We start from the raw sequence: 13,340 nt of genomic DNA on the forward strand, positions 1-13,340 counted from the left end.
TGTCCAGGCTGCAGTGCAGTGACACGATCATAGCTCACTGCGGCCTCTAACTCCGGGACTCAAGCAATCCTCCCCTCCCCCAGCCTCAACTGGGACTACAGACACATGCCACCATGCCTAGGTAATTTTTTTTTTTTTTTTTTTTGGTAGAGATGGGGTCTCTCTGTGTTGCCCAGGCTGGTCTTCAACTCCAGGGCTCAATCGATCCTCATGCCTCAGCCTCCCAAAGTACTGAGATTACAGGCAAGAGCCACCGTGCCCATATGGCACTTCATATTTGTTATTTTAGTCTTTACAACAACCCTAGGAGGAAGATGCTTATTCCCATTTGGATGGAGTACAGGGAAACTGAGGCTCAAACACAGCAAGCGACATTAACATGTGGCAAGGTGGGGGCTTATTCAGTCTGGGGGCAAGTCAGGGTCTGGGTGGATGGACCAGGAGAAGTGCCTTGTCTAGGCATATGTATTCATATAAAAATGATCCACCAACAAACCTGTTCAGTGCCCTTGCTCAGGAAGATGGGTCTGACCAGGTCCCAGCCCACCAGGGTGCCTTTCCACAGTGTGCAGGGGACATCCGCCTGAATGCCCATCTTCAGGGCATCCCCCAGCCCAGCACATGCTATTCTGTGCAGCGGGAGTTTCAAACTGTGTTCCACAGAGCCCTGGAGATAGGGTGTGTGGGCTGGGCAAGAGAGAGACAGACCCTGAGGAACTGTGGGACCACCCCAGCAGCCTGTCATCCCTGTCACTTCTTGGGCTCTCAAGGCTGTATTTGAAGAAATGCTTTCGGCCCGGTGCCGGGGCATGCGGCACGTGCCTGTAATCCCAGCACTTTGGGAGGCCGAGGCAGGCAGATCACGAGGTCAGGAGATCGAGACCATCCTGGCTAACATGGCGAAATCCTGTCTCTACTAAAAATACAAAAAAAATTAGCCAGGCATGGTGGTAGTCCCAGCTACTTGGGAGGCTGAGGCAGGAGAATGGTGTGAACCCGGGAGGCGGAGCCTGTAGTGAGCCAAGGTTGCGCCACCGCACTCCAGCCTGGGCGACAGAGCAAGACTCCATCTCAAAAAAAAAAAAAAAAAAAAAAAAAAGGAAGAAATTGTTTCACTGCTTTTAAAAAGCTAGAAACTACTGCTGAATGATAATTGTAATTTTAGGTGTCTGTTTCTTCCCCCAGAATGCCCCTGGGGAGCAAGAACTGTACTCACAGCACCCAGCACAAATATGGGGGGGTCTCAGGAAAGGTCGGCCAGATAGAAGGGCAGATGAGAAATGAACGTACTGAGAGCTCTCTGTGTAATATCCCCTGCCCCACCCCCACTCCACCCCCAATTCCTGTAGGGAAAAGGCCTTGAGAGAGTTGAGCAAGAAACGAGCAGGCAGAATGATGCAAGGAGAGCTGTCTGTACACATTGCAACAGAACTTTCTAAAACAAGGCTGGGGCTGCTCAGCCCTGCCCTATTTCTCTACTGTCATCCAGACCTGTCACACAAGATAAGGCCAAAGGCGGCCGGGCGCGGTGGCTCAAGCCTGTAATCCCAGCACTTTGGGAGGCCGAGGCGGGTGGATCACGAGGTCAGGAGATCGAGACTATCCTGGCTAACATGGTGAAACCCCGTCTCTACTAAAAATACAAAAAACTAGCCGGGCGTGGTGGCGGGCGCCTGTAGTCTCAGCTACTTGGGAGGCTGAGGCGGGAGAATGGCGTGAACCCGGGAGGCGGAGCTTGCAGTGAGCCGAGATCACGCCACTGCACTCCAGCCTGGGAGACACAGCGAGACTCCGTCTCAAAAAAAAAAAAAAAAAAAAAAAAAAAAGGCCAAAGGCCATTACCAAGCCCTGCTAAGGCCTGACCTTAGAGCTGGCAGGTCAATGCTCTTGGGTTCTGGGTTGAAACCTGGAACCATTTTCAATCACCCGCTTCCTTCCTTTCAGCCCTACATCCATCTACGCCATCAAGTCCTAGAGACTGTAAAGCTTCAGCATCTATCAAAACCACCCTTGCTTCTCCTTTGCCTTGCCACCCCTTCAGTTCAGGCTGTGTCATCTTTATCTCTCTCCTTCCTCTCACCTGCCTCCCTCCCTTCCATCCAGTATCACCCAGGTCCCTCCTGTAGGCCAGGTCCAGTGTTGGGCCCTGGGACACAGAGAGGACTCTAATTCTACTTGGTCCTCAAGGAGCCTCTCCAGGAAGAATCAGCTGTATAAACATTAAGAGTTTCAGGTGTTCTGAAAGAGGGAAGCTGGAAGTCTGATGCCAGCACAGAGGTGGGGAGGGTCATTGTAGGGCCACGTGCTGTCCACCTTCCATCACGCCCAGCCCCACTCTCCACCTTTCTCCACCCGCACTCTCCTTGGATATTCTGTGTGGCATCTGTAGGCTGCCTTACCCTCTGGGCAATTAGAAGTTCTGCCAGACCAGGCGTGGTGGCGCCTGTAATCCCAGCACTTTGGGAGGCCGAGGTGGGTGGATCACCTGAGGTCAGGAGTTCGAGACCAACCTGGCTAACATGGGGAAAACCCATCTCTACTAAAATTACAAAAATTAGCCGGGTGTGGTATGCACCTATAGTCCCACCTACTCAGGAGGCTGAGGTAGGAGAATCGCTTGAACCCAGGAGGTGGAGGTTGCAGTGAGCTGAGATCACGCCAATGCACTCCAGCCTGGGCAACAGAGCAAGACTCCGTCTTAAAAAAAAAAATGTTCTGGCAGAAGACAAGGACCTGAGTTGGAGACAACCCAGGTCACTGTGGGTTGTCTGTGCCCCTTCAGCAAAGGCCACAGCTTCCAGGTGGCAGCCCTCTCCACTCAGCCCCCACTGTACCTGCGGTGTCCTCCTCTTAGTCCTTCAGGCCAGACTCCCTATGAGGTGACTAGTCCTGGGCTACTGCCATCCCTTGAGTTTTCTCTATAGTCTGCTTAGGTCTTTGCAAACAGCTTTTGTATTAAACTGTCCTCAAATTACCCAATTTGGGTGGGCTGTTTCCCACAGGGACACTGACTAATATAAGGCAGACGTAGTCAGGAAGGGTGCCATGGAGGTGACAGTTAAAGATGTGCTTGCCTGGACAATGATCTTTCTAAAGCATAAAATTCCTGCTAAAAACCTCTATGGCTCCCCATTGCCATTGCCCTGAGAATAAAGTCCAGACTCTGTAGCCTGCCACCCAAGACTATATACCATCAGACCCCTGACCACGAAGTAGCATGTGGGGAAGTCACCAGGAAGAGGGACAGTATGGAGCTTGGAAATGGGAGGCAAAGACTTCCAAGAGGGGTGCATCCATGCCACACAGCTGCTCTGGCTGGCAAATTCCTGAGAGTAAGGAGGCGGGTGAGTTTCTAGGCTAGAGGGCTATGCCAGGCTGCCTCTGCTTGCCAGAACCCTGCCCGCCCACTCTCCAAGTGAGTTGAGCACTGAAAGGAGTTTAACCCCAGTGGGCCCTAGCTTTGGGGCATGAGAACGGGTTATATTCCAACCCCATTTGGCAAGCTATTGGATTTCCTGAGCTTTCGTTTCGCCAACTGCAAAATGGGACTAACCTCCCAGGGCTATGGGGGAAGTGTAAAGGAGGCAACGGATGGGAATTTGCTTTCGTCCAGTAGTTCTGCTGTTACAGATGCTCCCTCTCCCAGCCTTGGGAGGCAAGAAAAGCGTACAGGTTTGAGGCTCCGGAAGACTCGGTGTGAATCCCAGCGTTACTACTTACTCCCTATGTGATTAGGACAGGTCACTTCACTTCCCTGCACCCTATGTGCAAAGGGGTGGGGGTGATCACCCCTTGTGTGGTGGCTGTGAGGACTGGGCAAGCTCACACAAGCCAGGGCCTAGCACAGAGAGGGAGCTTGGTACATGTTTGTTTCTGTCTTTCTACCTGTGCCTCTCTTAGGGCAAGTGTCCTGTCTACCTTATAGGCTGGTCACTTACTCTCCTCATGTGTGCAATGGAGGCACTAAGACTGCCATCACTGAAACGTATCTCAGAGGTGCATGTGTCAAACCTCTCACAAACTACAAAGCTGCACGTGGAATCCCCAGTGGCAGTACAACACTGGTGACTGAAGTGGGTGGAGGATGGGCCATCCTTGTGGATGCCCCTCTGCTCACAACCCTACTTTGGTCCACCCCCTAACAGGATGAAGTCCAAGCTTCTTGGCGGGACCACAAAGCCCAACCTGGTCAAGCCCTTCTTGGAGGCATGACTTGACCAATCTCTGACTTGCCCAATATACCCATGGCTTGAGAGATGATGAAGGAAAGGTAATCAGGTCCTAGAACACATTCTCACAGCTGTCCTGCTCACACACCTGCAGGAAGAGCAGGGCTGGTCCTTATAGGAGTCTAGGGATGTCAGGAAGCGTGGGAGGGGGCCAGGAGAAGTCAGACGGGTGTGAGCCCCCCTTGCCCCACCTCACACAGGGGAAAACAGTCCCAGGACACAGGAAGCTGCCTTTCCGGGCTACTCTAAGTTTGGGTCTGTTTGTCCTTCCAAATCCAACTTGGACCAAGCTGTTTAAGCAGTACCCATAGTCATGGTGACTGGAGGCCAAGGGGAAGGAGTGTTCTAGAAGCTGGGATGCCAGGGGCTGCTTGCTCTGTGAGGTGGCACAGAAGTAAGCAATTGTGACTCTCAGCCCTTGGACTCATGTCTGCATCCTCTCACAGATGTTCCTTCCCAATAGGCCTTGGTAACCCCAAGTCTTGCCATTTAAGACAACGATCTCTTACATTACAACACAGTGATAACACTCTTTTACATGCTGTGATTTCACTTTATCCTCAAATACTCAAGTGAAGTCAGCAAAACAGACACTGTCACCTCCATTTCATAATGCAGAATCTGAAACCTAGACAAGATAGTGATACTGACTTGCCCAAGGTGAGTGGGTGGGCCATGAGTTCCAGCCCAGGCCTCCTCCACAGGAGACCCTTCCAGAGCAGAAACAAGCCACAGACTGACCTGGGATCTTCCAGGTCAGCAGGTATCTTGCCTCCAAGAGCACTCTCTCTGAGGAGAGGATGCCAGGATTTATTGGCACCTTCGGTATCCTCCTGGCTTCACTCCTCTTTGCCCAAAAATAAACCACACCTGTTTCTACCTCCCAGCCTTTCCACATACCAGTCCCCATGTCTCCCCCATCCCCCACACACGGCATGCCACTAGCCTACTCTCAGTTGCCTAAAAGACACTAAGATCTTCTCAGCCTCACGGCCTCACCACATGCTGGGAGCTCTGCCTGGGATGATTTTCTTTCTACTCTTGGCCAATTCGGGCCTTGGGGCCCAGTGACATAGTTGAGAGATTTACCCATGGCCTTGAGAGGGCTGAACAAATGGAAGCTCTCCAGGTTGCACCAGAGGCATCTATTACCTGCTGCCCTGTGCCTGTAACTTCTGTCATTCTCCTCTCCCCCTGTGAGAAAATGATAAAGACCACAAAGGCAGGGACTTCCTCTCCTCTTATGCTGGGATCCCACAGCTAGCTCGCTCCAGCTATGCCTAAGAAATCTGTCTTATCACTGATGTGCTTGTTGTCCCCACTCATTCCCTGAGCCTCTCATCCAACAAGTCACTCCACCACATTCTGGTGGATCTTGCTTCCTATGCTCTTCTCTAGATCAGGCCTTCCCTCCATTCCCTCTACCACTGCCATGCCTTGAGGCTCATCCTCTCTCACATGGATCCCCCCCACAGCCTCCCCACTGCCCTCCTGGCCTACAGCCTCTCCTGTCCATTTCCCATACTATGGCTAAGGACTCTTAAAACCCACCTGACCAGTCATTTCCCTACTAAAGCTCTCCCAAGACCCGGCTCCCCTCCTGATGTCTCAAGAGTGGCATTCCCAAGCTTCTCTCAGTTCAAGCACCCGCGCCTCTCACTTCAGCCTCATTTTCCACAGTTGCCTGGGCTCCAGCCACTCCAGGGCCCCCAGCCCTGCCCCAAACACGATGGCTTTTCTAACACTTTATGCCTGTCTTTCTGTTTGCCCTCACATCCTCCATCTGCAAAATTCCTACTCATTAATGGGCAAACAATTCTGGAATGCCTTTTATGTGCCAGACGCTACCTAGGCTCTTTTTGTACCTTATCTCGTTTACTTCTCAAAGTACCTCACAAAATAATAATTATTATTCCCATTTTACAGAAATGGAAACTGAGGCTCAAGAGAGGTAGGGCGAGAACTGGGCTCCCAGTCTATCTGATTCCAAACCTGCTGTGCACCAACCTCTCTGGGAAGTGCACTAGCCCCCCCACTCCCCCAGCCCAGGGCAGAGTCTTCTCTCCTCTATGGTTCCATAACCCCCGGTTTCTCGCTTGTCCTGGCCGTTGTCACCAGTGACTGTGTGAGGCTGTCTCTGCTGCCCTCCAACGTGGGTATCCCAAGGGCAGAACCTGGGCTGATCTGGCTGGGTCCCCAGCACCCAGCAGGGTATAGGTGCTGTGTGAGGTTTCCTAATAAAGAGATGGAAAGCCAGAAGCAGTTTGGGTGGTTGAGATACCCAGCCCTAACCTAACTAATTCCGATACCAGCGACCAAAAGCGGAACCTTCGCATCTTTGCTGCCAAAGTACAGCCCCGCCTAGAGGAAAGGCCCGACCCCCTGCAAGTCCTCGGCCTGCACCGCACGTGCTTGGTTTTCCCCGCCCAGGTACCGGCCGCCGGGCCGTACCAATCTCCGCGGGGAAGAGCCCGGGGCGGACTGAGGGAGTGGGGGAAATAACCGGGCGCGCCCCTTGGAATGAGGGCTCAGAGTTTCTCTCTTCTCACGCATTCCCCGGATCCACGCTGAGCAGCCTGCTGGCCCGCCCCGGGCCCGCGCCGAGCCGAGCCGAGCCTCAGGTGCTGTTCCCCCCACAAGCAAGTGGCGCGGGCCGCGGCTTGGAACGGCCCGCCCCGCCCCTCCCGCCGCGTCGGCGCCCGCCCAGTTGTGAGGTGATAAAGTGCCGCGCTCCCGGACGCCAGCACCGCCGTCGCAGTCGCTGCTGAGCCCTAGGTTGTTTCTCCCGCGCCGCCTCTGGCCGACTGGCCGACCGGCCGCAGCTCCAGGTGTCCTAGCCACCCAACCTCGGCGCCGTCCCGGGGTCCCCGTGCTCTGCGCGAAGCCCTGGCCCCGGCGGCCGGGGCATGGGCCAGGGGCTCGGGGTGAGGCGGCTTCCCGCGGGGCCGTGACTGGGCGGGCTTCATATTCAGCCATGAAGACCCTCATAGCCGCCTACTCCGGGGTCCTGCGCGGAGAGCGTCAGGCCGAGGCTGACCGGAGCCAGCGCTCTCACGGAGGACCTGCGCTGTCGCGCGAGGGGTCTGGGAGATGGGGTGAGTGCCACCGCGCAGGGGTTATGGACCTGCGAGAAGATTTTCTGGAAAGGGCCCTGTGGCAGGCTGGTGGGTGCTGATGAGTGCACGTTCATTCTCCACCCTGGCACTCATCAATTTTTGCGACCTCTGTTACGTCACTTTCCACCCCCCGGCTTGTTTCCCTCATCCGTGAGTTGGAAGTGGTACCACCCACCACTCTTAGTTATTAGGGATATTCGAAAACTCCTCCCCAGCCCCCACTGCGACTGGTGACCCCTTCACCAGTTAGAGCTAGCTTTGGCAGTGAGAGACTGGATGGGGCAGGATGGTATGGGTTTTGCAGTCTCCTGAGACAGCCACCAGACGGGGGACATGCCCGCCTGGAACAGGTGTGTCTGCCCTGTCCTCTGCCCCACGCCCGTTCTCTCGCCCAGGCTCTGGAGCCCACACAGCAGCAACTGTGAGCCTGGCATGCTTAGGAGGCAGCGGAGAGGACCCTGCACGCCCTCCAGGGTAGAACTGAGGTCCTCAGTGAATCGCGCAGAGTTGAAATCAACCCTCACCCCCTACCCGCTGCAGCTTTTCCCAAGCAAGGAAGAGCAGCTCTTCCAACCCCCACCTCCCTTACCTAGAGTTGGAGAAACTGAAGTGGGAGGAAGCATGCCTAAGTTTTCCTTAGCTGATGCCTTGAGCCCTGGATTCAAGTACAAATCCGGGAGACCCTGGGAAGTCATCACAGCTGTCCTGGTCTGCGTGTGTGTCTTGCATGAAGCCCCTCTCCCTCCTTCTAAGTCTGTATTCTGCTTGCTGAGCCTCTCTGACATGGATTTTTCTTTAGTAACTAACAGTCGCCTACTCCGCCCACCTTTGTTATAAAAATAAAGCATGCTAATTATGGAAATTTTGAAAAATATAGACAAATGAAACAAATTTCTGGTAAATCGACTATCCAAAGATAGCTTCCTATTAGCATTTTAGCATATCTCTTGATCATTTTCTTTATACACATTGCATAGATACAGTTGAGGACATACTGTAGATATAGTTATGAATCTTGTTTTCTCTCCCTTAATGTAACATCGAGGTTTCCCTTCCGTTAATCAGAATCACTTATAATGTCCTAGTGGTTGCAATAACCCACCCTGCAGGTGTACCACACTTTAACTGTGACCTAGGCATTGGCATTGCTCCTTGTGTGATTATCGCTGTGGTTATCTGCCCCTCTTGGTGTGGGTGCTGCTTGTAGCCCCATGCATCCAGCCAGTAGCCTCTGACAGCCCGCTCTCTCACGTGAGTCCTTTTCTGTTCCCTGTGTCCTTTGACGTCCTTAGGGAATGAAGGGACTTGCCCTTGTTCATGCTTTTAAAAATGTTTTGGCACTAGACAGTGGGATAGGGATGTTCTCTGTGGTAGGCTTCCTGGAGACTCCATTCCCTCGGCTCTGCCATCCACAGGCTGGGAGCTGTGTATTCCAGGAGTCAGTGACCCTGGCTGTCATGTTTTTGACTTAGAGTTTGTTCCTTAGGAGAACTTGTACTCTAGCGAATGATTTTAACCAAGGCACTTAATATCATGTCAGGAACATTTCCCTATGTTGTTATCAGATCTTGAAAACATTTTTTTTTTTTAACTCGGTGCAAGGATTTACATCATGGAATGTAGGAAGGGCTGGTATGAAATACAAACCAGTCAGTTCAGCTTTCTGGGATCTACTTTGGTGAAAGATTGGGTGGAGTAGGGGAGGGCACTGAAACACATTTTGTTATCTGGGCATCTCCATTATACCTGCCTTCTAGATCCTTGGTCCTTGAAGATACTCCCCAGTGGCCTAGTTTGCCTCTGCGGATAAGGTCCCACTGTTGTGAGCTGGTGAACAGCCTGTCAGTGACGGTATTCAAGTAGAGGCCATGGATTCTGTGAAGGGAAGTCCTGTGATGGGTGAGATTGAAATAGATACCCTGGCGTCTGGTTTCTTGGCCAAAAAAACAGGCCAACTGTGGGAGTATGGGTAGGTGGGTGCATGCTGGGGGAAGCGGGAGTCTGTATTGATATTTCCTAACCTTTGGAGGGCTGTCCTGTGCCAGGCATGGAGATTGCAGAGTTCATCAGGACACAAGGGATATATATCTTGTTCTTCATCCTTGCCTTTGGACTGGGGGCTCTTCATTCAGAAGAGCCCTCTGACACCTGCCTGTATCCACAAGGTTCAGCACAGGACCTAGCATGAGATGGTGGTGTTCCCGGTAAAATTCTGAGCTGATTTGTTGTGTGTGGCTCCAAAGAGTGAGGCCAGGAACAGGAGTGGGATGATGGGTACAAGTTTTGATGTAGCAGAGGAGTCCTTTCTGACAGCTGTTGAGGATTGCAACAGGCTGGGGTGGGTGAGGGTGGAGTTCCGCTTCACTGTGGATCTGCTTGAAACTCAGTGGCTAGATTGTTGGGGGTAACTGGGAACTGAGGGTTGACAATCACTTAACCTAGTCCTAAGTCAGAATGAGAACATTACTCTCGTGCTCCCCTCTCTAGTTCCGTGTGGCTTCCCCCCTCACCTACATCACTTCCCCGGCTGAATAGATGAATAGAGGCAACTTTGGGGCTGCGTTACCAAGGGCTCATCTAGGCTGAGAAAGGAGGGCCAAGAGTAATGTATTAACAGGCTCGGTGACTCAAAGGGCAGTGTTGAAATCCTGCCCCAACTTCACCCTCACGCCCTCAAATTCAACAGCAAGTACTTAAGTTGTAAAAATTAGTGCTGGATTGGGCCCAACCCTCATGTTACAGATGGGATCACTGGGGTCCCCAGAAAGAAGAGACTTTCTCAGGGTTATCAAAGCCAGGCTAGAACCCAGATCCATCTCCCAGTCTGTGGCCTGACTCCTTAAGCCAAGAGAGGGGTTGCAAGGCCATGAAGGGCTGAGTGCAGGGCTCTGTGTATTGTAGATGCTCAGTGGTTTACTGAATGAGTGAAGGTTGTCTTCATGATGCGGGTGGCAGCTCATTCCTACTCAAGCTTTTTGAGGAAGCTCCCCGAGCCTGCCCTAGTGGATGAGAGACACTAAGATCCCCCAGGGCTTTGGCTGCCAGGTGAACTGCCAGTTGCCCCCTCCCCATACCCACTCACACTTCAGACTTCCCAAACTCTTCCTCCTGGCCTATGAAGTAAGCCCCATGTGAACAGCCTCCACTGCCATCACAACTTCCTCTCCTAGCATGTCACTCACCATGCTGCAGACACACGGTGGTCTTCCTGTTCCTGCAGCATTACTCCCAATTCTGTCTTACCTCAGGGCCTTTCAGCCCAGGTCTTTGCATGACTGGCTTCAGAACAGTCAGTCTCCTCTCAGGTCTTCCCTGACCACCCTATCTAGAGAGCCACCCCTAATCACCACATCTTCTTTTATTTTTATAGCCTTTATCAGTATCTAAATTTTCATTTGTGCTTATCTGTTTAAGCAATTGTCTCCCCCATAAGAATATCAGCCCCTTGGCTGGCCACCTGCCATGGCTTTCTCCGGTAATCCCAGCACTTTGGGAGGCCGAGGTGGGAGGATCACTTGAGGTCAGGAGTGTGAGACCAGGCTGGCCAACATGGTAAAACCCCATCTCTACTAAAAATACAAAAATTAGCCAGGTGTGGTGGTGCATGCCTGTAATCCCAACTTTTCTGGGAGGCTGAGGCAGGAGACTCGCTTGAACCCAGGAGGAGGAGGTTACAGTGAGCCAAGATTGTGCCATTGCACTCCAGCCTAGGTGACAGAGTGAGACTCCATCTCAAAACAAAAAAAAAAGAACAAACAGAAAAAAAGTATCAGTCCCTTGGAAACAGGAACCTTGTCTGTCTTTCTCAGTGCTGTGACCCCAGCATCTAGCACAGTGCCTGGCACTGGTAATAGGTACTTAGTATTTGTTGAATGAAAGAATCATTAATTGGACTGCCCCATTCCTCTTGTAGGAAGCCCTGCTTTTAGCTTCAGTGTGATTCCTTGAGCCTTTCTCGGGCCTCCTCTGTACCTGTAACCACCTATGCTAGGGGCTGGGTGCTGGGGTTGCAGCTGTTCCCTACCCTGGAGGTCCCCACAGTCTGGCAAGGAGCTGGCTCCAAGGCTGAGTGGCAAATGGGCAGAGCCAGGCTCAGTGGTCACCCTTACTGCTTCCCAGGGCTTATTAGAAGCCAGAGAGCCGGGGTTCCAGGCCTCACTTTTTTCTGGGATGTCACTAGGAGGGGTTCACTTCCTCTCTGGGGATCTCACTCCTTCTTTCTGGAAAATAGGGTCAGAATGCTGAGATTCTCAAGGATGGAGGGTTTGGGTTAACCTGAGTGTGAATGTTTGTGAACTTGTGACATTCATGTTAGTCCTTGTCATTTGTCCTGTGTTACACATTCAACAGGCCCCCAACACAGTAGAGAGTGGCAGACCCTGCTCTAAGGTATCCAGGAAGGCTTCACTGAGGAAGGGACTTGGGGTGTGAACCCTTCATTTTATTGGTTGAGTACCTTCTGTGTGTCAGCTGAAGTCCCTGCCTTTGAGGAAGTGAGACCGGGGAATGTACACAAGATGACTGTGCAGAGTGATCTGAGCAATGACAGGAAAGACTGCAAAGAGGTGAGACTGGGGAGCTTGATCACCCTGAGGTCAGGGAAGTCTTCCTGGAAGAGGTGACATTCAGTCCGGATCTGGAAAGATGAATAGACATTAGTAAGACAGGCAAGAACATTCAGGTACAGGAAGTAGCATAAATGGAGGCATAAGATTTGGATGGGAGAGGCAGGCTGACGACTGTAGGGCCTCTGAGTGACCAACCGAGGCTGAGGTCCTAGTGTACTGAGAGCCAGAGACAAGAGATTCAGAGAGGATGCTGGATCCAGGCCTGTAGTGGCTCACCTTTGTCTGCAGCAGGAGGAAGACTTGAGAGCTCATGGGAAAGGAGCCTGGTGCAGTTAGTTTATTGGCCTCCAGCACTTTGAAGGCCTCCTGGTATGGAGCTGCTGGCTGATTTGAGGGCCTCATGGGCAGGGCCCAGGGCTAGGAGTCAGGCCTGTGTTCTGTCCAGCTCCTGCTTGGCCACTGAACTGCTCTGCAGCCTCAGCAAGCCACTACCCTTCCTTACCCTCAGTCTCCTCATCTATGAAATGAGCAAAAGTGTCTTAAGAACCTGTGCAGATTATGGTGCAGATGCAGAGAGGCTAAGACTGTGAACCTTTTGGGTAAATCAATGGAAATGGGAAACACAAACTCCTTTTCTTATTAGAGCAGAATTAGCCATTCTAAGCCCTGCCTCTGCTTCCCATGTGACCTTGGGCATGACGCTACCTCTTGGGGCCCCAGCTCTCTCATCTGCACAGTGAGGAGGACTGGTTGAGATGACCCCCTTGGCTTTCTTCCATCCCTGCTGGAGAAATGTGATTCCATTCTTGTCCCTAACTGCTGTGGGACTTTTGAGGTCAGCCACCTCCTTATTCTTGTCTTCAGCTTCTCCTTGTGAAAATGGTGCACTCATCTACTTGTGGCCAAGGTAAGTGCCCCAGAAGAACCTGTCTCCCCACGCTTGCCCATATATTGTGATGGGGACGTATTTTGGAGATTCCTTGCTGACCTACTCACAAGCTAGTAGTGTTGCCATGGCAGCCCCTTCCACTGCAGTAGCTACTTTTTGAATGTGCTCGGTCACAGTGGGTGAGGTGGGCAAAGCGGGCCCCTGGGGTCCTCAGCAATCATGTCCAGGGTCCTGGATGTAGCTCCATGTTCGGTATCAGGAACACGGCATTCTAAGAGCCTCACTTCCTTGGCCTTACCTCTTGCAACTCTGTCCTATTTGATGAAAACAGAATACACAAAAACCCAGGTGTATGGAGTAGCCTGAGGACAGGCTTATATTCCCTTTAGGGAGATCTTCTGTGGATAAAAAATCATTAGTGGATTTTAGCAGAGCACTGGTGACCCAAGTTAGCAGCACTCAGATTTCAACTAATCTACCCCAGCTTCCTAATTTAGTGCTCATGGGGAAACCTAGAGAGGGGAGGAAGAGGCTTAGG

General features: G+C 52.2%; 1 protein-coding gene across 3 annotated transcripts in view; it reads left to right on the plus strand.

Moving 5' to 3' along the window:
* Nucleotides 1-6,935: 6,935 nt before the first annotated feature.
* Nucleotides 6,936-13,340, plus strand: part of DGAT2 (diacylglycerol O-acyltransferase 2) — a 38,783-nt gene continuing 32,378 nt past the window's right edge. For all 3 annotated transcript variants that reach the window (XM_050756266.1, XM_050756268.1, XM_050756267.1), the window contains exon 1: nucleotides 6,936-7,324. In XM_050756266.1, the coding sequence (XP_050612223.1) occupies nucleotides 7,204-7,324 (121 nt within the window). In that variant the 5' untranslated portion in view covers nucleotides 6,936-7,203. The remainder of the gene's footprint in view (nucleotides 7,325-13,340) is intronic.

This window comes from Macaca thibetana, chromosome 14, assembly GCF_024542745.1.
Source record: "Macaca thibetana thibetana isolate TM-01 chromosome 14, ASM2454274v1, whole genome shotgun sequence".
Classification (NCBI taxonomy): domain Eukaryota; kingdom Metazoa; phylum Chordata; class Mammalia; order Primates; family Cercopithecidae; genus Macaca; species Macaca thibetana.